The following is a 27205-nucleotide window of genomic DNA, read 5'->3' on the forward strand; positions in this document are numbered from 1 at the left end:
AGATGAAAGTGGGTTACAAAATCGAAATGTGGTGAGATCAGCTCTGAGTTTGCCAAATCCAGGAAATATGTTGTGAGTTTGGAATATCGAATCTCAACTGCAACTTATCCGATGTCAAGGGAGTGTCCACGTTCCTACCAGCATGCCAGCTGAGCTCCAACACCAAATTGACGGGCTGATTTAATAAAAAGGAAAGTTGATGGACTGCTCTGAGTGATGCAAGCAGACTGCCATCAGATGTTTTCGGTCGGAGAAGCTCGTTAGTAATCTGTTTCCATCCTCTGTCCTGTACGCTAGAGGAATTCGACTGGGTAAGCAAGGCCATCGCTGAAGCGAAGGATGCACACACAATCAGCTGACCGGTGGGGTCCTCCACTTTAAGGAAAACGAAAGGGGCCAACATGAAAATCTCAGAACCTTCAGCTGCAGAAGTTCTTGACAGGTGACACGAACAGGGTAGCCTGGGAAAAAAGCGGGAAGTGGATGGATAGCTAGGTCCCAAAACGATTGGTCACAATCCAACGTCACTGAATCCGGACAATAAATGGAAAATGAGCCGATTTCCCGTCCTATGCAAAGTCAACTAAGCTGGAACATGACTTGCACAAGGCATGGTTCAACTAGTCGTTGAAACGACGACCAACCCAATGATTAACAAGGCCGACGAAGATCGGAACGTATTTGATACAGCAAAACCTTGTCCAACCAAACTGACTGGGTGAAACCCGCAACCTGGAGCAAGGTGATTGAGAGAATTCCAGGAATAGAGAACCAAAACGCCATTTATGACGATCAAGTAAATGAACAGCTGCTGAGTAGTACAAGAACCATTACAATAAGATGTAATGACCGAACTGTATACAGCTGGCGAGATGATCGAAGTATCTAACCGCCAAGGAAATGAAATCAGTTGTGGCACACTCGGTGCACACATAACGCGCGGCTCTGGGAAGGCAGGAGGGCTTAAATACTCTTAGGAAGTCCTAGAGAGCAATGAAGAGCCAGGGAATAAATCTAAACAGAGCACTTTTAAGGAGGAGTTCCTCGAACTGCCCTGGTCTCGTCATATCACAAGAGCGCAAAAAACCGATCAGTAAGACTACCGTAAACAGATTTGAAAAATGTTGGGGTCTCGAGGCGAGGACTACGGTTCATGTCACAGAGATTGATGGCCGAGGCGATAGAAATCGCCAAGCTTTCCAGTCTAACAGAATAGGAGACGTGGAAATGACAAACTAGTGGAGAACGGTTTCGGATCAGTCGAGCTGGCATGTGATGGTGCGCGGTTATCATAGGAATCTGAACATAACCCATTTTCCTTCCATCCAACAAGATTTTCGCAATGCTCACAAGCCCATGAAGACCGATGAAAATCTACCAGTGGCACCCGCGATGAATCATCAACTGAAGTCACGTGAATTGGAAGAGTAAGAAACCGAACCCGATCGGAACTGATTTGAAACTCCCCCGACCCATCAACGCAAGATTTTAGCAAGCACACTAACCGACAAGAGTTGTTATTTGAAACTCAAAACTGATCTAGTGCGCTAATATGAAGAAGTCTTACTGCTTGGTTCTGTCTGCCTTAAAACCTGGCCAACTTAGTAGCCTGCACACTTGGCCTGATGAAGCCTTTGAGTCGAAAGCGAAACGTTGCCCAATTAAAAACTACCGATTGTTTACCAAGCCCTTCTGAAACGATACTACCGGTTTCCCCTAAGGTATTACCGTTTAAGATTGGAAGATAAAAGCAGATGACCCTCGACATTAGGTAGGCAGTAGGCATATCATTATGCAGAGATCGTAGTTGTCTTTAGATAAAAGAAGCCTTGGAGAGTTAGAACTCGTCAGATCAAGTCGGTTTTTGTGCGTGACCGCAGTCACATGTGGCTCTATTCAGTGAAAAAGTGAAAGAGTGAAACGGTTGGGAGTTTGGAATACTGCATCTAACTGTGTACTCAACAAGAAGGCACACTGTAAGAAGTCCGCATAACCAAGGACGACGAACTAAATAACACCATCATAAACGCGATAGAAGAATGCTACCCACATGAGAGTGACTTACTCGCCCACGTCCAAACAGCTCACGCGAATAGCCGAACGACACTGAGAACAAATTAGCAGTGAGACATTTTTCAAATCGTCCACTGTACGCGGGAATATGTCCAGCACGCGGGCCATTAGGCGAGCCATAACCACAGTCCTATTCCGTCGATTGGCACCATCAGACGTGATTGGAAACCAATGGACATGTGGTGGGGTAGAGGATATGGATGAATTCGTATTGAATAGCGAAGTAGAACTGAGGCCGACCTTGTCTTTTTCGAGCTGCTGATATGTGGTTGGAATGGCACATAGCTCAGATACGGTGAGCTACGGACAAAAGTGCACGAAGATAGTCAGGTAGGACAACACACTCAAGCGAAGAATGCACAGCTGATTATAAAATGGAGTGAATTTTCCTTCAGTGATCCGAAGAACTTGCGAAATCTAGGTAAACTTAATAAGGAAAACATGGTTAGTTTACCCATGACCTCTTGACCACCTCGTCCGTCGATCATAGTATGACTTCAAAAGCACTCAATTTCCTGGGATGAAAAAAATGTAGACTTCAAAACTCACACTAATGTCCCATGATTTCTGAACTATGTGATGCTCACGCAAACTCACTGACTACACTGGGGTCAACGTAACACAACCACGCAAAAAAAAGAACTATTGTAACTTAACTAGTTCCAAAACTACAACTTCTACCAGTATTATTTCGAATTCCCTGATGAGGTTGATGGCATTAGCTCAGATTGGATCGGAGGTCATTGACATTCTTTTTCGTGCACAGTTGAATAATTTGGCACGGTAGGCTATTCAAATAAAATCAGTAAGCTATTTTATGCTCGTGACCGAAATTTTCACCATTTACAGTAACCTTATCCCAGCTGTGGCTATAATCAGTACCACTGGTAAGCGCGGAGCTTCTGCTATCTTCTGCTATGCTTGGTAAGGTTCCGATCGCTAATTGGTCATAATTATTAATTGTAATTTAAATTCGAGACAGTACGCTGCGTATTGACTTTAGGCTTTTCATATCATATACCAGGTGGCGCGCAATTTGCTCAACAAGATCTGAACCGAGTTTGGCCTGGAACTCCTAGGGATAACAATTTGGTTTTCACTTCACGAAGTTCGATTAAGGGGTCAATTTTCACATTTTTTGACCAAGTTCTCGTTTTTCATGCAACATAGAGTGAGACAACGCGCGATTAGGGAAGGCGAAATTCGTGAACAAAGTTATAGGAAACGACGACTCGGTCTAATGCACAACCTCAACTCGGTTCGAACATGTGTGAGGCAAAGTACAGTATGATGGCATCACCACCGAATTGGATTCAGAAGAGTAATGCAAAGTCAGTAATGCAAAATCACCGCATCGACTGATTGGATAATATTTTAAAAAGAGATTGCATTAAGTAAATGTGTTAGTTTTTGCAACTGAATCATAAGAAAAGCAGAAGGAACACAGAAATCGTCAACCATCGTTTGCTAGCACACAGCTCATTGTCTAGAGTAAAACATACTGCTTTAGTTGGTCGTTCAACCTTCAGCTCCAGATAAAACGGTCTTGATTTGATGCCTTCCTGTAGGTTACATGACAAACCGTATAGACCGGTCGCTGAAAAAGAATCATCCGGTCTTGCTTCGCGGTTTTGGGTTGATGTGTACGACACGCCCTCTGAGAAGCCTGATCGTAGCAGTTGTAATCCGCGACCAAATCTATGTCCACCACCATGCACCAAAAGGCGAAGGCATCCGTCTTTGTCACATTCTAGCTGAACCAGCAAGAAGAAAAAACGAACCTCCAGAAGAGCTAGCATGTCGAAAGAAAAAATTCCTAAATCCAACAGAGGGTTTCAAAAAATGATCGGAGTCCGTACTCAACCCACAAATTTTCATGCGGAAGCAACGAACCGGGCATATAAGGCAGATAAAAATAAACAATGTGTGAGACCGGTCACTTTAGTTGCAACACGTGTACCGCAGAACGGGCGCTTGCAGTAAGAACAACGCTAACAAGGAATATGATTCCGGCAGTCTGCTTGCACCCATGTGCCTTAGCTTACAGGAATGTGACGCTGGATAAGAGAATCTGTAATTTGAGTGGTCAAGTAGGACTGGGGACATTGACTATCAATATTCAGTGATTGAACATAGGTTAGACGTAGAGAGAAGTTGTCGGACGGATACGCCAGCGCCAGTAAGAAGTTTTTACACGCAACTCATTTCAATGGGTTAATAAAGTCACCTTCATACGCAGCTTACTAATTTTTCAAGTTAGATAATGTTTGCAAAAGCCTATTGTCAGCAATCATGCCTTCGTAAATCGAAGGGCCATTGAGCGTTAATGTACCACTGACGGGTCAAATAAGTTCACAGGGAATACAACCACTGAATATGACTCATGACGTGACGCGTAACCTATTAGGAATATTCTAACACAATAGGGAAACATCCGATGGAGGCGAAAGCTTTCAGCGATGTGCGCTGCCAGAATGCTTGCAATCGCATTTGCACAGAATTGGTGTGCTCAGATTAGATCATGCATAAATGACAACTTCAAAGGGCTGTCAACGAATTTTTAGCAACCTTATTAGTAGTGCGTTGCGAATATATATGTACCGGTGTATCTCGAACATCGTAGTAACTGAAATTTGCACAGGTGTGCACAGATTAGATCATGCATAAATGACAACTTTAAAGGGCTGTCAAAGAATTTTTAGCAACCTTATTAGTAGTGCATTGCGAATATATATGTACCGATGTATCTCGAACATCGTAGTAACTGAAACATGAGGAGGCCTGGTGCAGCACATTCAGTTGCCTGGAAACATCATAAACGAGAGATTCAGCTGGGTCTCAGGTGTCTCTCGCAAAACCAAATTTGTTTGCCAGATTAACAGTTCTTTGGACCCACACCCTCAATTCCATCATCTGTCAACTTGCGTTACTCTAGGGCATTTACAAAGCGAGGTATGGCCTGGTTGCGCAAGTCATTCCATAGGTGCAATTCCCCTGACCATGAAAGTATTTCATCGGAGGCACCTTTTCCATACACAAATCCCACGCGATCAATCAGTACTTTCGTCTAGGTTGAAGTTTACAAACTTCCGTTCATATTCCTCAAGTGGTATGTGCATGCATGCATTATCGGCCAATTCGACATCCATGCAGGACTCGGACCCGGGCTGTCGGAATGGCAATTCAGTCTTATCCACTCAGCTATCTGGTGAGTGTTTCAAGCCCGTTCTGAAATGGGTTCACTTTATTTCGTGCGAACTTACTCCTTGGGTCTACACCAGCTTCAAATATTAGGTAGCTTAAAGTGAAACGGAGATCAGAGAGGTTTGCAAAAACACATTTGTGAGAAACTTCATCATCCGCTTCTGAAAACAGCACCTGGAAGGACCGACAAGAAGTGGTTTCCCTAAGAGATTATCATTTCGGGACAAATTGTCATTAAAATATGCTTCAAGGGACCAAACCAGGGGCGATCTGTTAAAATGGAGGGTGTTCTCTCCGAAGGACAGAATTCGAATAAATAAACCAAAAACAGCCAGCATCAACTTCTGAACTAACCGAGAAAGCTTAACCAATTTATCACATAGAATCCAACCAGAGACGAAAACCCATTTGGGCAGCCCATTGAACACGAATCTTACAACAGAACAGCAGATCAAACGTCAAAGTAAGCGAAAGATCAGCACTATTTCAATTTATGAAAAAAGCCCGTTGAGCACGCATGGAAAAGAGTGGAAACACACACAAAAAAGGTGCTCACTGGACGACATATAGTCACATGCAGATTGTGAATTCGTACGATATCGCCTGGTTTCAGATTCTGCATGACCGGAGCAGCTGAATGCTCATCGTAAATGAAAACCGGCACGGACCAGTCCTCCACCGAAGGGCAAGAGCTTTCATGAGCCGTGATGGTACATAACTTGGGGTCGTGGTGAGCATTTTGCGACAGACGAACCATGTGTCCCTTCGGTGGCCGCATGAAAGACGGTAAGGAGGTGGACGACGAAAAAGGGGGTGCACCATCCCAAATATACAGCAGACAACAGCGGTCTCGCTGGGGATAACGATAGATGGCCACCACCTAATAAAGGGAATGGAACACAGTATCTTTTATTGGACGGAAATTAAACGATCAAAATCGATTACCATATTAGATGAGTTGGTCTGGATATAATCATCGAATGTCTTAACGCACATAAAAGCGTATGAATTAGGAGTGGAGTTTCTGGCTTAGTAAACTCCTCAGATTCCGGCTAGTGCGTTAAACATTTTCGAAAAGACAGCCAATGGCGGCGGAGTGCTCCAAACACAGTGCACGTACATCATTGTCGTTGCTGTCGGAGTACACTTAGATGAAATGAATCGAAGGTTCGGCAATACGCAATGTTCTAGGGGCACAAAGAACACTAACCGAGGACCTGTCCAACAGCTAAACCACAGACCTACAAACATAGAGACGTAGCTGGTAAATAAAAGAAGCTTCTGAAACGCGCAACTAGTTTTGCTGAAGACAACACTCAAGTAGGAGGCCTAACGTTTGTCTCTCATAAATCGATCCTATCCCTAACTTAACTTGGTTCATGCTAGACTGGAATGATACCGGAATGTTTGAACTGTTTTTTACTGATCGTGACAGGCGTTATGAATCGTGGTTGCAAACCAGCCATGTGTCACATGAACACCTTGAAAGCTATCGTAACCAGCAACAGAGTGTGATACAAGCTGATTTGCGTGGCAACAAAGTGGAAAAGATCGGAACTTGAAGTCTGTTACCAATTTATAGCCAAACATAATCCATGGCTGTAAAAGTATCGAATGCAAAGGCTTCTACCAATTGGGTCAGAATTTCATTCTGTGTCTAACATACCTGATGATCACCTTCGCATCCCTCATCCTGATCTGATATGCTATTATGGGCCTAAAGACCGATAAGTGTCAACAGCACAAGGTCGAAGTCGATCTTTAACGAAGATTTTGTAAAGAACATTGGATGTATTTGCGGAAAGTCTCACGATTTTCCTCCTCCTTTTGCTACTCAAAAAAGTTTGTGAGCGCATAACCCAGGTTTAACCCTAGGAATGGTTCCGGCAAAGCCCTTCTCACGACTACGAGTCTTGAATGTGACCGCCATACTTAACGGTTTTCGACTCGTTTAAACAATCCTCCGTATGGTATGAGACGCCAATTTTGATTATTCCACACCAGACGGGGCAAACATTAGGTCCAAATTTCGCTCTCAGTAGAGCTCGACTCTTGAAGAGACGGACCACACTTGTCAAAAGGTCGAGATGGCTCAAGTGATTAGAGGGCGAATTTACTAACCGGAAGGTCCATGGTTCGAACCCGACCTCTGTCTCTCGACTCCCCTGTCTAGGCTTGGGCAACCTGGCAGCATCCCAGCCCTCATGCAACCTTCGGGTGGCATGGCAGTTAGGCACCGAAATGGTGCTACAGCTGAACGATTTTTTTCGTCAAAAGGTCAGGGGTCGTGTGTACCAGACAACAGCAAGTACGGTGTTGCTGTATGAAGGCACACCTTAGCCTCTAAGGATAGGTGATTGAGTTGCCTTTAAGTTTTTGGCAGTCGACGCTTCAGAGGCGCTGCTGATCTTGGAAGACGTAAGCCGATTCGTAACACACTATCTGGAAAACAAGTATTTAATTGTGTAAAACGTAGTTCAACCTAGGAGAGCACCCAGGATCATTGGCTGTAGTGGCCTGGCCAAGTGTTACACACGGTGAATAATTGCCTGTGGATGTGTCGTTTTCCATGTATCTTTCACACTGGCGCAAACTGCACGTAAAGAAATCGTAACTTGACAAAGGAGGCTGTTCCACCTTCGTGGATGGCCTGGTGACTAATCATCATCATCATGTCAGCGTCATCTGATTGGACATTTGGAAGCGTAGGCACCCTAGAATGAGTGCAGTGCACAAATTTCAGGTTACCTCCCTACCCCGTCTTTTTTCCTTCAATTTAAGGCTTTAAAGATGCTCAAGTAAACTATGTGGTTGTATGGTGAGCATCCGTATCAACATGAATGATACCGTCTACGACGATGATGATTATGCGGATGATGTATCAACCTAAACTACCAAATCTCCACAGCTCAGTACCGGGCTGAAGTTGTTAATCGATATCAATGGCGTTCTTGTTCCTGTCCAGATTGCCTAAATGGGTGTTTGGAGGTGTAGGGACCCCGAAATGATTGTTGTAAGCTAGCCTCACAATAAGGCTTGCAAATAAATCATGGTTGTACGGCAGCAAAGTGTCAATGAACAGTGATGTCATGCTGTACACGATGAGTATGGTGATGACACGAAGTGGTGATTCGGTATCCCTAGGAGACCAGACCATATTCCTATCCCATGTTTTTGTTAGTTTGTTAAAAGACGTCCGAAAATACAGTATGCATAAACTGGCTGACCATAAACGCACATGACTGGCACATTTTAGCGCGAACGTGATTCCTGATCACGTTTAAATAACGAGCATCAGTTTTTTTTAACATGGCGCCAATTCAGTCACGGAAATTCGTCGTACAGGTTCATTAACAAAGATCTATATCCCCATGTGCCTCCGCTGGACTTATCATGGATAAAAACCCTAATGTCTGAAATTTATCCAAGTGATGTGCTTATAAACGTGAGAGGACTTAAACAGATGAATGAGTACTACGGCATGAATAACAGTGCTCTGCTTGAAGAGTGCTCATGGACACTGACCACCCATCTTATAGAGATTACCTTACAAAAAACAGACTTCGAGGATTTACAAATGAGACAGAGCAACTGGGGGTCGTGTTTCTTGGTTTCAGTGACTATTGTTAGTCCCGTATATTGTGGGAAATAGCGATCTTCCATTTTATTACTTTGCTTCTTCGGTGAACACGAATCAACTAAATTATCCACTGGTCTGTTTCAATGCACACCAACCTGAGGGGCACAGTTCACATGCCATTTGCAGTCGAAAAACAATTATGCTGCTACAAGAAACCCCGGAATCAGTAATTCCAATGGAACTCAGTTCTACTGAATGAATACAGTGACACTCTCCAATGAGGGACAACTCTTGAGAGAAAAATAGTATCCTCTCTATGGGATACTCATGATCGCAAACACTATAAGCTGAGGGTTAGTTAGACAAAACACGTCAAAACTTCTTGCCATCTAGCTTCCCTCATCACAAGCATCTGGATCGGTTTTTTTCCAGTCCGGTCTTTATTTTTTGGAATTACTTGAAGGATTCGCAGAAGTTGTGTCATATAACTCTTGTTTGCACCGTCCTCACCCCATTCCAGCTCAATCATTATGGTTAGTGCGAAGCAAACGGCGAAAGCACTGACCTAGGGTTTCATCATCCGTATGAGAACTCATCAGCTGTATATACCCATGGTAGCAGAGCTTTCACCCTGTACAGCTGACATGTGTGATGAGCGTGTTAACATTTTTCCATTAGCGCACGCTTGAATATATCGAGAGTGCATCACCACTTTAACCTCGCTGTAAAGTGCTTTATGTGCAGCATTCGATATTTGTGTCCACGATCAGACACATAGCCATACTTCCTCGCATCGGCTGTAGTAGAATCATTTGTCACATCCTCTGGTACAGATAATGCACTCAACCCAACATACAAGAATCTAAACAGATTAGTGATTGATATCAGCCGCCTAACCACCATCCTACCCGATTGACCACGCTTAAATTTGCGCTACTGAAAAAGAATGAGTAGTTATATCGTCTGATATTGAATCGCCCAGTGGCCACGAGTTGGTATTTCGGATCAGTGGAGCTCTAAATACATCACCTACCTGACCTTCCGTAGAAGTGAACTCTTCCGGTTGAAGATACCAAAGTCTTTTCACAAGGCTAGCTGGTTTGGTGCATTGTAGGGACTGCGATGGGTCGTTGTGATCAATGATGGGTTCCCGCTCGACTGGACAACCTGGCGAATTAAACCATTCGCGTAACTCTCGAACACGGCGTAGCTCTTCATCACCGAACTATCAAAAGAAATAGCATACATACTGAAAATCACTGGAAGACTCACTAATAGTCTGGTCGACAGTTAATAACCATCAGGTTAACATAACTAGAGAAACATTCCATGGTTTCAAGTCGATTCAAGCGTGGATTTATGTGTAACTATGTGGTGGTGAAATTTCCCTACCCGTAACTTATATGACACGGAAACAAGACATGGTGAATACACCACAGAATGCTTGGACTACATAAGCTAAGAACAGTTAACATTCACAATAGCTGAATTGGATGATGCAGTTTCAGTAAACAGTAACTCATTTCGGGGAGCCTATTGATTGTAACTCGCCTTAATCAGCAATTGTCTGCGCTGGGGTTAGCCGGCACCTTGGATGTAGCCCCCTAGGTATGGCTATATGTCTCAAGGCACATGTAAATATCAACCAAAGAATAGATGAATCGGCATGCGCCATAGGTAGATTGCAGACTCCGCGGTTCATAAGCGGGCTTAAGTGTTGATCCAAGTTTGCATTTGATTACCTCGATGACAGCGTCAATCCTAGTCCGGCTTACTAGCAAAAACAGTTCTGATTAGGTCTGCATGTAGGCGGTGAAAACACCTCCAAACCATCAAATTAAACGTGACTGGAGTGGTTGATCGAGTCGGCCGATACCAAAACACCATTAATGCTCATGCACTGAATAGATTCCCAAAACATGGAGCTTGGGAGTACCTGAGACACACACCACAAACGGGTCTGATGACAGACTGGTCGATGTCGACTTCCACCTTCCAGTCCATTTCTTTGCTGCGCCACAATGTACATTTCAGTTGTCGGTACTCAATGTGGACATTATCCGAATGAGACGTAAGTTCGTGTTCAGCTTGACGTTTCGGAAGAATTCTTAGACTGAGGTAGCTGAACTCTCAAATATTCCCCAACGCCACTTGGCTTATAATAAATGACCTACGATAGTTAAGTGCTGATGGAGAAACTACTTCGGCTTTTGAAACACATTTGTGGCTCTGGGGGAGGAGCACACTGAAGGATTCCATCGGTGACATGCACTGAGGACATCTATGTGACTCCCGAACTCAAGATCGGTGATCTATACTTTCTGTCCGATCTCCACTGTGGTGTTCGAACTCGACCTATCCACATCGACTTCCCCTGTCTAGGGTTGGGCAGTCTGATAGCATCCCAGCTCTCTTGCTTCCTCCGGGCGGCATTGCAGCTAAGCACCGAAAGGGTGTGACCGCTAAACGATTTATGTTTTGATATTCTAGTGGTTCTGTCTGAAATTTGCCGGCCGGAATTACCACTTTCCGTAATTCTATGGCCCATTTAATTTTGCTCTTTTCGACGCGCGCTAATCTCAGGGACGGCCCCTCCACGAACTGTCTTTTAACGGAGACGGCGATCCACTGAAGCATATATCAAATCCAGTGTGAATTGGGGAATAGTATGCTGCGATTTTTCCCCTCGGTATGTATGAAGCTACACTTCTCTTGAGTTCGACTCATTAGTTTCGCATGCAAGATGTGGGTTTGTCCAGCAAAAGCTTCCAAGCAATTCGGTCTGGCCTCTCTGGGGTAAAGAACAGAAAGCCAGCGTGAGAATTCAGAAAACTACAAAATACAAAGACATGGAATGAAATTAAGGCTGTAGCTGTCTTATCTTACTTGAATTTGATTCAGCATTATTGAAAGAACACGGTCATTGTCAGTAATGGACCAAACACTTCTACCACGTAATTACAAAAAAACAAGCTAAATGAATGCACAGACAGCCTAAAACTAATTTACAATGTAGTATATCCATACAATCTTGCAACTAATACAATGCTACTGTTTCTCCTGAATTCGACTTTGGTCGACGAACCAAAATGTATTAGGTTCGTTGCATTGTTATGAGCATCTGTTTACCATACGTGACAATCACACCAGAGACCGCGGATTTGGAGCAGCAGTACAAAGCGGTCTAGCTGTCATCAAAAAAGACAGGAAGGGAAGATTACAGGCGGGTGCTCAAGGGTTGTTTGTATGTATCACTGAAACCAGGAAATTGTTCCTATGGTACAGGAAGTATGTTTAATTCTGCGAATGTATGAAACTAAGAAAAGGCGCTAATACGCAAGAACCTTCCGAATCTGATATAACATGTAGATCTGTAAAAATTGAGAATTTCTAGTTAAAAGAACTTACACTACAACTAGCCTTCGAAGTACGAGGGATCAGCGGATCGGAAGTGCTCCCGGAGAACACAGTGGCTGAAAAGCCAACAGTGCCATAGCCACAACCTTGAAATTCACCACGAAATTCCTTCACTATAAGCCGGTGCATCACGATCACATCACCGACGCACTGAACCTGCCGTCCAAAGGAATGCGTGAAATAGATTTTTAATTGAGGTAATAGCCTGATTAGGGCGGGAGACTCCAACGCATCAATGAACACATACACTCACAACGGATTTATCAAGTGACACTCATTATTAAAAATGGGGGGAAAATATTCAGACTCTGTCATCTACGGACGCATCCCGGCTGAGCATCACCGACTGAGCTTAATTAAATGCCGTATCGTGAGTGTAGGACCCCGATGCCTAGTAATTAAGACCTCTGAAACAAGGTTGGCAGTATGCAACACAGAGAATATGCCAGAAGAGGATTGGGTTACCATACTTCTGTGTGAAACGTACAACTAAGTGACCTTAGAAGGCATTGCAAACTCCAATACACTTATAGAACAGGGAAAATGCTCGATAATAGGGCACACGGTGAACAACCTATGGTTATTTGGGACGGATGGATATTCGGTTGAGTGTTAAATCTCAATGGAAACTTCCGGGTTTCCTGACCACACATGGACAAGACACTACGGTTTTGAACTGAAAATCTGATCACTTCAAATTTGTTATCGGCTAACACTCTATGGGCTGGAATGGTGTTACTGTGGAGCGAATTAATTTCCTGGTTAAGATGTTCCTCAGCTTCCGCACAAAGGATACCTTCTGGTTCATTGATTCGACATTCATCTTCTTCCCCATGGAATGGTATTCTGCCGCATACTGACAATTCCAGCTCCACTTAACCTCTCGAACACTTTGACGTAAAGACTGCAATTGTTCAGCTAGCCTAGCTACCATGCTACCCGAAGTAAGCACGAGGGCTGGGATACTGCCCGGTTGCCCAAGCCTAGACAGCAGCAGTCAAGATTCCGAAGTTGTGTTCGAACCTTCCGGTCCGTAAGCTGGTACCCTATTCACTGGGCTATCTCGAGCTTATTCGACAAGGGTTCGTTGAGTGTGCTGAGATGTTGGACAGGCTGCACCACGCTGTCGTACAGGACACTGGAGTACTACTACAACCGGGGAATCAAGGTCGGCAGGGAAGCAACCCCAAAATATTGCACAGGACTGAGAAGACAAATAGCGTGGACAAAACAGAATGCATACAAGTGATTCGACAATGATCGGAGTAGCCATTTGGGTAGGAGAGGAACTGAAAAAGTATGAGTAAATGGTCTGCTGACAGATAAAAACAAAAAAAAAACAATTGTTCAGCTGTAACACCCTTCGGTGCCTAAGTGCCATGCCATCCGAAGGATGCACGAGGGCTGGGATACTGCCAGGTTGCCCAAGCCTGGACAGGGGAAGTCGAGAGACGGAGGTCAGGTTCGAACCACGGGCCTTCCGGTCAGTAAACTCGCGCTCTAACCACTGTTGGTAAGTGAATGTGCGAGAGAAGCCATCATCCTGCTAATTGCGTACGACCATCTTGGAATGATATGTAGGAGAATCGACAAGGATTTGGCAATCGTTCTCCAGGTAGCAGAGTTAGCTACCTACAACCTACGTTGGTCTAGCTATTCGAACCAGTGAAACCCAAGCGTCATGGAGTGAAATGTACTGTCTAAAATTGAAAGTGGACAGTGTCTAAGGGAGCCGAGGATTGCCGATAAACAATAGTTGGAATGTGAAACAGGCATGGTGTCGAGCCTCACATTTGCTTCCTATGTACACACAACGAAAGTAAGCTCCCGACTGTGTGTAACAAGTGTGAAAAGGTCTTGACTCAATCCCAACAATACGACCTGCTTCCACTATTCATTTGTGGAATACGGAGAGTCGTGACTACGCTCAAGGTTATAGGGTCTCTTAGGTTCTGAAAGTTAAATCTGTCAAACGACCTGAGATAATTCAACGGTGGTCGCCACATTCAAACTTCTTTCGATTTGCAGTGCCACGCTAGCGTACACAATACGGAACAAGCTGAGGAACGAGGAAATGCAAGTAAACTTAGGAACGTTCAGTAATGGATATTATATAAGTGAGTTTTTAGAAGGAAGGTTATTGATGAGGTTGAAGGAAACCATTCGACAGTTCAAGATCGGCTTCACCCTTCTTGGGGGACATCTGGGAGAGGAACTGAAAAGGTATGAGTAAATGGTCTGCTGACAGATAATAACAAAAAAAAACAATTGCTCCGCTGTAACACCCTTCGGTGCCTAAGTGCCATGCCATCCGAAGGATGCACGAGGGCTGGGATACTGCCAGGTTGCCCAAGCCTGGACAGGGGAAGTCGAGAGACGGAGGTCAGGTTCGAACCACGGGCCTTCCGGTCAGTAAACTCGCGCTCTAACCACTGTTGGTAAGTGAATGTGCGAGAGAAGCCATCATCCTGCTAATTGCGTACGACCATCTTGGAATGATATGTAGGAGAATCGACAAGGATTTGGCAATCGTTCTCCAGGTAGCAGAGTTAGCTACCTACAACCTACGTTGGTCTAGCTATTCGAACCAGTGAAACCCAATCGTCATGGTGTGAAATGTACTATCTAAAATTGAAAGTGGACAGTGCCTAAAGGAACCGAGAATTGCCGACAAACAATAATTGGAATATGAAACAGGCATGGTGTCGAGCCTCACATTTGCTTCCTATGTACACACAACGAAAGTAAGCTCCCGACTGTGTGTAACAAGTGTGAAAAGGTCTTGACTCAATCCCAACAATACGACCTGCTTCCACTATTCATTTGTGGAATACGGAGAGTCGTGACTACGCTCAAGGTTATAGGGTCTCTTAGGTTCTGAAAGTTCAGAGTCGCTACCTGGAAGGTTTGTGTGGCGTCCAATCAAAGAGAGTTAAAAACTTGGTTGGAGGGGAAGTTAGTACATGCTGGACAGAAAATTCACGCGACCTGCGTCAAGTTGTTATAATTCAGATCGATAACAATTGGGATAAGCTCAATGCAACCCCCTGTTACGTAGCCAATCAAACTTCTCTGACTACATGGAGCTGAATAACTGATAAGACAATGAGCCACTTTGCGTCAACGTTTCTTACAGGTAAACCAGTTTGTATTATAAAATCAGCTCCGGATTGTCCTTATTTACGCACTTCTAAACGACCTGCAATACTAAGCAAACAAGAAAGGTTCTCGGCGGGAGAGAAGTTCCGCATTTGTTGAAATCTGCAGAGGTACCTGCTGCAATCAGTGAAAACTTTCACTTTCCCGACTCAAACGATGTATGCTAGTGATCTCATAGAGCTACCCAACAACTCAGAGGGACAATGTCTGGATGTGACAGACGCTTAGTCACTGATTACTGAAAAAATTGTTGAGCTGTCGCATGCTTTCGGTGCCCAAATGCCATGCCACCCGAAGGAAGCATGAGGGCTGGGTTGCTCAAGCCTAGACAGAGGAAGTCGAGATGCTGAGGTTGGAAACTTGGACCTTCCGGTCAATGAGTTCGCGCCCAACAGGATCTTAAACTCGGAGACTGAAAAGAAAGATATGACCAGCGGATTCTTATGTTCCTGGAAAAATACCGGAAGCTTGCATCGAACATAGATGACTTACAAGCCATCTTACGAGCCATCTAACAGGCCTGGGTAAGAAAGCGAATCAGACTCCGGACGGTGAGGGCATATGATTCAACGAAAACAACTCGTGAGAATGTTTGAACTACAGCAAACCTTCTACATAGTTTTATGTTGAGCGAAATGCACTGAATTACATCAAACATATCTAAAACAATACGATGAACACAAATAAACTGTGATTTCGGCACCTTGATTATCTAGCAGACAACATGAAAGAAAGGGATGAAAGTTGAAAAAAAAACTGTGTTCTGCATGTGGCTCGCCTCCTAGAGTGAAGTCCAAGTGAATAACGTCAACGTGGGCAAAAAGCCACAATATATGGCAACAGACAGAATTCACTAGTGTTCATGTAGCCAGGTTCTACTCAGGTTGCACAACTAGGTGTTGCAGATTTAGTAGTCCTTTTCTTTTCCAAGCTTTCTCTTGAATATAAACTACACCTTGCTTAATACTGATTACTGTAGTTGTACCTCAATGAATTACTGGTGTTCAATACACATCCGTGTTATAAACAGCCACGAGTTTACAAGTTGCTTCAAGCTATTACCATCTCATTCTACTGTATAGTGTGCTTGAAATCCCGCCGGCAGACAATGGCGAAAGAGGCGTTTAATGGAAAACCAGAAACCTAGCGTGCCGTAGTATCGAACAGTCGTTCTGTAGAATGAGCAAAGCGCTGCTAAGGAAGCGTCTGAAAAAGGTGTACAACACAGGTAGTGCAAAATCACTTCACCAGTTGTTAATGAAGACGACTAAATAAAACTACCCAGAAATGAAGTATCACAACCAGGTCCTTACTTGGGGAAGTTTATCTAATGCATCGTTGAAAAATACACAAGGCAACTTCGCGCCATGGAGAGAGGGATCAGTTACTGTCACGAATAATGAATAGCCAGAGCCCCTGGTCTTTACCGGTGCACGATGGAACTTGACAACTGCTATAACATTGACTGATCCGGCTGCATCCTTCAAGTTGGTGTACTGGTAAGCCTTTTATTCTGCATAAAAATATGTAGAATCGAAACCAACCTCGACCACCGGATGGGAATTTGATGTCATTCCATGGGAGTAATACTAATTGATTTGTCGTCACAGCGTTCCAGTCTGAAAGAATAATAATGAACGATCAGTTAGCTTTCCACTGAGTCATATAGAAAAAAATCGCCAATGAGCAGTAATTGAGCGCTTGATATCCGTACAATTTAAACTCTGAACATTTGGCCGGAAGCAAGCTACGGGACAATTCTAGTGAAAAGTGGCACTCAAGAAGCATCGGGTCTGCAAAATTCTGGGAGTCTGTGACCAAGTTTCGGTCCACCGACAACTCGGGGTACCCGGAGCACCTAGAGCGGTGCAAGATGTAGTCTATGTACTCCAGATAAACAAGCTTCTCACTGACGAGAATTTTAACATCTGGTTTTTGAAAACCTTCCGGTGTTCGCCTCATTATTTTGTCAACCACAAAGTTGAACAAGAACGGAAAGAGTAGACAGCTTTGTCGGACACCACCTTTTGTAGGAAAGCTTTTGGAGAACTCACCATACACTTTCACACGAATGTAGGGACAGGATTATGTTCACTTCTGAGTCATACTCTGTTGAGCAAGTGTAGTCCGTTAACAGGACTGACCTACAGAAAAAATCTGACGCATCCTTGAAGTCAAGGAACACTAAGATTATGGGTGATTTGTACAAGTGGCATTCCGGGATGGCTCAGTAGTTAGAGCACGAATTCACTGGCCAGAACATCCATGGTTCGAAGCCGACGTCAACGTTCCGTCTAGGCTTGGTTGACAGTATCCCAAGCCCCGTGCTCCATTCGGATGGAATGACAGCTAGACACCGAAATGGTGTTACAGCTGAACGATAATCTTTATCTTCACTGGAATATGTTCTGGGGTATACCCTGTTGAGGAAGTGTAGTGAAAAGCAGTGACCAAGCGACAGAATCAAATGCACCCTTGAAGTAAATGAGCACCAAGATTGTGGGTCGTCTGTACATGTGGCGTCGCTCCACCACCTGAGGGAGCATAAATATGTGGTCAAAGCAGCCTATACGCGTTCGAAATCTCACCTGATTCTCACGAGTCCAGGTTTCGCGTGCCACCGTAAGACGACGAAGAATGAATGACGTTAGAATTCTCGTTACAATAGGAATCAAACTAGCACCCCTGTGGTTAATACACTCACGGCGAGTACCCCTTTTTGAAAATAGGCATTATTATCTATTCACCTCAGTTGTCTGAGACGGTCTCTATCTCCAATATTCAGAGGCCATACGTTCTGAAGGAGCAATCCTTTGCACTTTGTGGGTGCAAGGCGCGCGCCGAAAAAATGTACGATGATGGTTAATCTATTCAACAGTGCTTGTGTTTGTCCCTCTTTTTCAATGAGGACAATATGGCCTGCGTACTCCAGAGTGATAAGGTCCTCACCACTAACGATTCGAATACGGGGTTTTTGAAGACCTTTACTTCATTATTTCATTAGTGATGAACAGCAATTTTTGTGGGGAAGATAGTAGAGAGCTCGCCATACACTCTGGAAGTTTGTGAATATAAGTACCAGATTATGTTCACAAACTTCTGAGGCATCCCCTGCTGAGCACGTGTAGTTAGGAGAACTCACCGATCGATAGAGTCGAAGACACACTTGAAGTCAAGGAACACTAAGAATGCGGGTCATCTGTACACATAGCGTGGCTTTGACAGATCACAGAGGAATATGTGGTCGAGGCGCCCTCTACCCAACCGAAACTGAACTTGATCGTCATTGGTTTGGGCTCCGTCTGCTGCCGTAAGAAGTCTGAAGCCTTAAGAAAATGGGATCAAACTGGTGCCCTTGTGATTAATACACTCACTTGGGGAGAGATGGCACAAGCGGTTAGAGCGCGAATTTATTGTCCGGAAGGTTCGTCGTTCGAATCTGACCTCTGCCTCTCGACTTCCCCTATCTAGGCTTGGGCAACCTGGCAGTTTCCCAACCCTCGTGCTCAGTTCGGGTGGCATGGCAGCTAGGCACCGGAAGGGTGCTACAGCCGAACGTAAAAAAAATACACTCACCGCGAGTATACATTTTGAAAATGGGTACAACTATCGATGGCTTGGACGGTCCGTGTCCCCATGTAAACGCAAATAACCTAGACAGTTAGTGACTGAGTAATTCCTCATCATCCTTGAACAGAGCAAGTGGATCCGTACTACAATACTTCGGTGAGTATATGGATCCGGGCACTACATATGCTAAATTGGCTTCCATATTCACAGTCCGCACTTCCGTCGAAAGCCGACAGTCAGTATCAGAAGCACTGTGTCCAAAGGCTCACACTTCCTTTCTGCTGGATAGCTGGTTTACTTGCCCGAACGGACAGCTGCGCATTGAAGTCGGGAGTTCTGAGTTTGCTGGTCACTGCTTTTATATTTCCTTGCCAGGTCATACACTGTCAACCGTCTCCCACTNTGCCAGGTCATACACTGTCAACCTCTCGGGTTGACAGGGTTTAGCAGAAAGAGCTCTGTGAAGTAGATGTCCGGCATGCGAACGACATATCACAATCAGCGGAACCTATGGAGTCCCCTGTTCCCAAAACCATCTGGTGTACGTTAGAATTGCAATTGTGATGTTCTCGCACAAAGCGTCCTACGACTCGGACACTGATGATCAAGCGCCAAAGGTTTCCGTGAATCCCCTACGCGGAGATATCATTTTTCTAGTCTACAAAGCTACATGAATCACACTACCGCATGCATACTATTATTGACAAACATGACGCCGGCATCAGAGGTCGAAAAAAGCTGTCCTAGCCTTACCGATTAGAGAAGTGATCTCTCCCACCAGCTTGTCCACTGGAACATATAAAACCAACAAGATAAATATATTTGACTACCATGTCGACTAGTTGCTTGCGAGCATGGTGTTTGGGGTCTATCAGTCTGAGTCTGGGTCTATCAGCCCTGAGCACTTAGCAAGTGTACAGTGCACACAAAAGCCGGGGTGGGGAAAATTGTTCAGGTAATTTAAAATGACTTGCACTTTTGAAGGAGCTGAACAACGAAGAGTAATACTGTTTGCATGCTCAATGTCTGTGAACAAAAGTCCCCGAAGCACTTCGACCCTTAAGGTTTTAGAGGCAGGGTTTAAAGCAGTATATCAATAACAAGTTTTCTGACGTGAAAAAACAAAGGTAATCATCGGATAAAGGAAAACGATCATCATTAGCCGCTTGAGAGACTAGCGCCGTTCAACCCATCTCGATACAAAGATATGGTCGAAGCACCGTCGACCAGGCCTAGACCCGGCCTCATTCTCACGAATCTGTCTTTCTGGGTAATCGATCAGCCTGCGCATAGGTACCAAAGAGCACCCTGGATGCTAGTACTGGCTGGCCGATGCTACGACGGTTTTCGTATGAAGTTCTATGCGCAGCCACATTAGGTTCAGCTGTAACACAGCTCGACAGTACCGGTCTGAGCTAGCCCAACAACTCTCCACAGTAAACCAATACTGTACTGGCAGTGGGCATGTGAATGAGCCGTGCCAAAATGTGAAATCAGCTATTTGGAACAAAGAGGAAGAGTCAGTAGAATGGGATGTGTTAACAATTATTCCTATCTTCAAAAAAAGCACGCAGACTCTGTGTGAAAACCACTGTGAAGTTAACCTGATAGCTGTGGCATCGAAGATCCCCTCTGGTCTTATCTTTCGACGGTCGAGTGAACACAGGGATAGGCAGATCCGCGAAAACCAGGCTGGGTTCCGTCATGCAAGAGGATGCATAGGTATCTCCCATAAATTTTTGGCCCTCTTTAAGGTGGTGTACGCCAACTCCCGCAGCTTTGTGAATGTCTACGGGAAGCTCTCGCCTGAGTTCACCACATCAAGTAGTGTCGGACATCACCTGAACCACGTCAGTGATACTATTATGGAAGATTCACTATCAGCCTCCAATGCTTGTGGAGTCGAAGTTCCCCCCGGATGTCCGCTCACAGATATCGAGTACGCAAGCGAAATAGCTCTTCTTGGGTCGGATGTCGTGGTAATGCTAATAATAATAGTAAATAATCTAAATGATAATGTCTCACAGTTTGGCATGCACTTCACGACTGCAAAGCGCTACTGTAAGACCGAGTAGACTCAAACTCTAACCGCATGCTTGCGAATGACCCGCTTGAGGTAGTAGACAAGTTTCTCCACCTGGGCAGCTGCGTTAGTCCCGGGGACACAGCGGAAGATGGTATTTCCGTCCGAATTAGGAAGGCCAGGAAAGGTTTTGTGAACCCGCGTCACCTGCAGCGTAGGCGTGACATCAGCTTTTCTGTCGAGGGTCGAGTTTACAATGCTGCGGTGCGCTCCATATTATTATACGGATCATAAACGTAGCTGGTGCGTGCCAAGGACGTCAAGACTTTATGTTTGGCCATCGATGTCTTCTAAGCATTGCCCGAATTTGGTGGGAACACCGCATCAGCAGTGCTGAAATACGCCGAATGGAATTTGGAAGAACAACTCTTCCACGATAGATGGACTGATCACAGTCCACAGGTTGCGCTGACTTGGTCACGCGCTCCGCTTGTCAGTTGACCGACTTCCTCGAAAGGTTCCTTTTGCAAAACCACGCTGCGTTATGGAGACCGTAAACATATCTGGCGAGGCAAGATAGAAGCAGATCAACCTAAAGTGATGTTTGAGCAACAACTGCAACTCGTAAAAGCACTTAAGGGACGACTATCAACTACATCTTTGGCTTCACCGGCTGCGTTGAGCGTCCCACAGTCGGTTGACAGAATCGCTGGCAGTGTCAACGAGTTTTGCTACGGAACATTGGCTGGTATAACGCTTGATGCTTGGAGCGTCCCAAGTCGGTTGACAGAATCGCTGGCAGTGTCAACGAGTTTTGCTACGGAACATTGGCTGGTATAACGCTTGATGCTTGGTTTTGTCGCTAGGAAGACCTGTTTAGGGTCGACTTTTCAATTCTGGATGATAACTGGAAGGTTCGCCTTCTGATCCGCAAACCTGGACCCGCAGCGCATGATGTATGCCATCTAAATCCTTCCAAAGAACCCAAGTGACTTCAGTTTGGACGAAACGGTTAGCACGCTTTCGCAAATATTCCAAAATCCGTTATCGATGCCTGAAGCTGGTGAAGTAACAGACAACTTTCTCCATTATTCTGGCATCATGAACCGGAAATGCGAACGGTTCAAACCCGGATCGTTACTGGAAGATCGGTTCAAGTCGCGGTCTACAATCCCCGAAGAATGCAGAAATTCATACCCGAGTCCTCAGTCGCATCGAGCAGAACCCAGCAATGACGATGCAGGCCATCACCACGGAATGTCAACGATTGCTTAACCTAAAGCACGACGCCGGGATAGTCCAACTTGGGGATCATGGCGGTTCCGATGGCCATGCAATCTATCAGGCCATGCAACAGCTTGGTCCTATCAACTCGGGCCGGACCGAATCGGCTTCAAAGTATTCTGGTCCAAAGTAATACAAAGACCCAAAGAAGGCACCACAATTCACAATGTTGGCACTGTGGAGCCTGGCATTTCGTCAGGTTCTGTCCCTACAAGCAGCACCGGTACCGCCTATGTAAGTCCGTGGGACACAAAGATGGTTATTGTCAGTCACGGATGCATACGGCCTCTGGGGCTTCAAAGCCATCATCACGCGTCCGTCCTCTGGGGCTCAAAGCCATCATCACGCGTCCGTCCCAAACAGAAATCGAACCCTGTAGGCTCCTCTTTCAGTCTGCTGGTTACTTTACAGATCAACATCCCATGTTACCGAAAGTATCTCACAGTCGCTGTCAATGGTCATCCAGTCGGTCTGCAGTTGGACACTGCGTCGGACATTACCATCATTTCAGAGAAGCTTTGGCGCATTCTCGGAGGACCTTCGACCACACAGGGCGCTCGAACAGCAACCAGTGCCTGCGGTGGAGAGCTAAATCTTTTCGGTGAGCTCCAACGGTGTGTATCTTTTCGGGGCACTACATTCGTGGGGTCGTGTTATGTAACGACAGCTGAGCTGAACTTATTGGGTCTTGATTGGTTCGATCGCTTGGGGTTAGCCGACATTAAGATCAGTCAATTGCATTACAGTTCAGTATCCCGCGGCGCATCAATACCATGGATCCGACTTTATAGAGCGATTTCCAGTTGTTTTCCAATCCGCTCTCGGTCGGTGCACTACGACACAAGCAGTCCTCCACCTCCCGCCGGGTGCTACGCCAGTCTCCCATCCAAAGAGACCAGTCTCCCAAGCTTCCCTCTCACTGGTAGACATTGAACTTCAACGGCTGGAACAAGGCACTCTGTCCCCTGTATTCTACTCCGCTTGTGCAGCGCCATTCGTTGTAATGAAAAAGCTCAACGGTGACATCCGCAAATGTGCCAATTTCCCAACCGGTCTAAATGCCACTCTCCACCAGCACCACAATCCACTACCAGTGCCCGACGATCTATTCACTGTTCTGAACGGCGGAAAGTTCTTCGCGAAAATCAACCTTCCTAATGCATATCTTCAAGTTGAAGTCGCACCAGAATCACGCCCACTGTTGACAATCACCACACACATTGCGGGCTGTAACAATACACCCGTCTCCCACTTGGCGTCTAAACTGTCCAGCAATTTTCCAGTAGATGATGGGCACCATCATTTTTTGGCATTCCAGGTGTGGTCGCATACCTGAACGAGGTGCTGATCGCTGCTGTTTCGCCGAAGAGCTTCTCGGCCGGATCAATATTGCCTTGCTGCGCACTCATGACAATGACCTCCATCTGTGTCCTGAAAAGTGCCAATTCTTCTTGACAATAGCGAAGCATCTTGGTTTTATCTTCGACGCCTCTGGTTGTCACCCTGACCCGGAGAACGTTCCAGCGATACAGCAGATGTCACCTCCTAAGGATATCCCATCGCTACATTCCTTTTTAGGGATAATCAGTTATTATTCGGCGGTTTTCCATTCGCTACATGACAATCGAGCCCTACTGAATCAATTATTTGGAAAGGACGTTCCCTGGTGTTGGTAAGGACAATACGAGGAAGCATTTTGCAGGATAAAGGCGATATTCAGTTCCGATCTACCACTGACCCGCTAAGACCTAAAGCTACCGATCGTCGTGGCAGCTGGTGCCTTTACTTTTGGAGTCGGTGCCGTCATCCTGCACGTCTTTATCAGACAGCTCGGAGAAAGCATCATGCACGCGTCGAAATCACTAACGCCAGCAGAACAGCGATATGGAAGGATAGAGAAGGAAGCGTTGGCCTTAGTGTTAGCAGTTCGGCGTTTCCAAAAGTTGTTGTCGCCGTTTCACCCTACCGATAATAAACCCTTACCGTCTACTTTCGGTTCAAGGGAGGTGTTCCTGCACATCTTACCAACAGCCTGCAAAGATGGGCGCTTATTATGCTGGGTTACGACTTTGGTATTCAATATCGTCGCACCACTAACTTTGGTCAGGCGGAAGCATTATCTCGCATGATCAGCAATCAGCCAACTCACGGAGAAGACACGGTTACTGCGCAAACTGCTTTCGAGGATGCAGCCGGCCCCATTTGGTACAGTCTGTTCGTGCACTGCACGTGACAGTGACAGAGGTTCAACAACATACAATAGCTGATTCGGCGCTTCAGAAGGCGATTCAGTCCGTGAATTCTGGCTGTATTGTTGCTCGTATACAATCGCGCCGTGTTTCCTCAAGCTTTACGCCACGGAGTCCTCCGTCAGTTCCATTCCGGGCATCCAGGAAGAAATCGCATGAATTCAATAAGGCAGCTATGCCTGCTGGCCGCGTATAGACCAGCACACTACTGACTTTGTAAAACGCTGCTCCTGATTCTAACTGCTAAGAGCCCGCCACGTTAACCACCATCGACAACATAACATTGGTGCTCAGCACCGATGCTTCGCTGCCGCACAACCATGAATTATTTGAAGGCCTTATTGTGAAGAAAAGAATATATGTGGACGGAAAAGGGATTTATTGCTGGCATACTGAATATATGTGGAAAAGGGATTTATTGCTGGCATACTACAATCATCCCGAGATGCCTACACCTCCAGACACTCATTCGGGCAATCTGGATGGATAGAGTTTTCTTCGGGATGGTTAGGCTTACGCCACACATGTCCAAACCAGAGCTGGTGCTGGACACTGTGATGGTTTTTGTGTGCTTATTCTTATCTTATACTTATATACTCGCAATGAACTTTTGTATGTACATTTCAGTTCATGTACGCTTGTTCCTAGACAAGTAAAACGTTGCTTATCCTCGAAAACCTGGACTCTGTTCTAACTCGTCCTCGGACTCTTTCTAAACATCTCAATTTACTTGTCTAAGAACACAATGGACCCGCAACTACGACCTCGGTTCTTCGACGCTGACCCAAACTCCGCAGATGCAGTAAAACGTTGGCATCACTGGTTTCATACCTTCGAAACCTATTTGAAAACCGTCGAATTTTCTAAACCCGACAAACTTGAAACTCTCATCCACTTTCTCGATCCGTTAGTATACGACCACATTGCTGATCACAGCGACTATGAATCTGCAATCGACACGTTACGGAAATTATACGTCCGTCCAAAAAATGTCATATATGCACGCTACCTGTTACAGACCTACAAGCAGGAGAGTGGACAAGATATCGATCAGTTCGTACAAAAACTGAAATCATTAGCCAAAGACTGTGAGTTTAAATCTGTGTCTGCAACTGAATATCAAGATGAGTGCGTGCGTGATGCTATAATTAACGGCCTGGCGTCCACGTCCATCCGCGAGAAACTTCTGATTCGTGGCTATCCTCAAGTGCAGAAAGGCCAAAGACTAAGATGCTTCAACATCAACAACGGAAATAAAAACAATAGTAATCATTGAGCTGTAAAACCCTCAAACAAAATATGACGATAATACTGATTTGTTCCGATCGGTATGGTGAAGCTATTGTGAAGCTATTTATGATCAAGTGTTTTAAAAAACCACCTGCACCAACCCGCAAACAATCAAATAAACAATTCAACCCAGTATGATTTTGGCACCACAGTGCAAGCAGCGCTCAGAGCGGAACAGACTTTTGTCTCGGGTACCCATCCCGAGAAAGTGGACAGTGGTCTGACCCTTTTGTTGAACAAGTCATCATTGAACAGCGCGTGGTGGATCGGCGGTCAAGGACAAGTGGTAACGAAGTGGAGCTCTATCCAGTCAGTGGTATTTTCAGTAAGCTGCGAACACTCAGTGACAGCACTGAGATTGAGGTGACTAATCTTGAGGTCATCTCACATTGGGAGAGAGTGCAAGACTTGCCACAGGTTTGGCCGCCGCCGTTCTCCGGATAGAGCGTTTTGTTTGACCGTCATGACATGAATGATTCATAAGATGCCATTTATCTAGCAACTCAATCAATCTATCTATCAGCTATAAACCGTATACCATAGGCACATTGGTCCCAGCCGCTACGGTTTCGATCACCGCAAAGCGCGGGTGTGCAATGTACAACCAAGCCTTGGAGACGAAAGAATATTCAGTTTGTTCGGAAATTGGGAGGCTACGCATTAAAGGCGATAGCTTTGATACATGAGCGCCACTGACTGCGCGATTGGGCCATTTCTGCCAATGCCATCAACCACCGCTGATTGGAGTCCCGGGGTCCCAATCCAGGGAGGCCGTTGCCCACCCGACTTAGTTTAGTCGTTAGTGTTTTCTTAATTCGCTGCCAGTTCATACACTGTCTACCTCTCAGTCGCTTCCACTGAGCACAGGGCTGGGTAAAAGGAGCTCTGTGAGGCAGACGGTCTTCTGGCATGCGGAGTACATGCCTCGACCAGCGCAACCTATGAAGCGTGAGTAATTCATCTATCGTGGGAGATTTCCTTCTTCCTAGGACCATCTGGCGTACCTCAGCATTACCAATCCGATGGTCCATCCAGGCCTGACCAATGCTGCGGAGACACCGAGGATCAAACATTGACATCTTCCGTTTGTCCTCTGCGCGCGGAGCCAACATCTCCGATCCATAGAGCAGTATGGATCGCACCAACGCAGTGTAAGCTCTTCCCTTGACAGACAAACTCACGTCACGTCGGCGCCATAGATTTCGGAGGTTGGCAAAAGCTGCCCTGGCCTTTCCGATTCGAAAAATGATCTCATCTCCAGCTAGTCTACCGGAATTTATGCAGATGCCCAGGTAAACAAATTTATCTACCACCTCGATTGGCTCACCTGAAAGAATGAGATGTGGGTTTGATCCC

General features: G+C 45.4%; 2 protein-coding genes across 2 annotated transcripts; one reads left to right on the forward strand and one right to left on the reverse strand.

Moving 5' to 3' along the window:
* Positions 1 to 37: 37 nt before the first annotated feature.
* On the reverse strand, positions 38 to 27175 carry T265_15623 (hypothetical protein; the record flags this gene model as incomplete). The annotated part of the gene is made up of 8 exons (XM_009178784.1): positions 38 to 461; positions 2066 to 2373; positions 3576 to 3827; positions 5834 to 6157; positions 9891 to 10082; positions 12266 to 12430; positions 16747 to 16938; positions 26854 to 27175. Coding segments are annotated over 8 exons (2178 nt in total), but the record flags the coding sequence as incomplete, so codon positions are not given.
* T265_15622 (hypothetical protein) lies at positions 13654 to 17817 on the forward strand (the record flags this gene model as incomplete). The annotated part of the gene is given in 5 exon segments (XM_009178785.1): positions 13654 to 13787; positions 13793 to 13917; positions 14523 to 14712; positions 14718 to 14814; positions 17668 to 17817. Coding segments are annotated over 5 exon segments (696 nt in total).
* Positions 27176 to 27205: the final 30 nt, after the last annotated feature.

Source organism: Opisthorchis viverrini, assembly GCF_000715545.1.
Source record: "Opisthorchis viverrini unplaced genomic scaffold opera_v5_657, whole genome shotgun sequence".
Lineage (NCBI taxonomy): Eukaryota > Metazoa > Platyhelminthes > Trematoda > Opisthorchiida > Opisthorchiidae > Opisthorchis > Opisthorchis viverrini.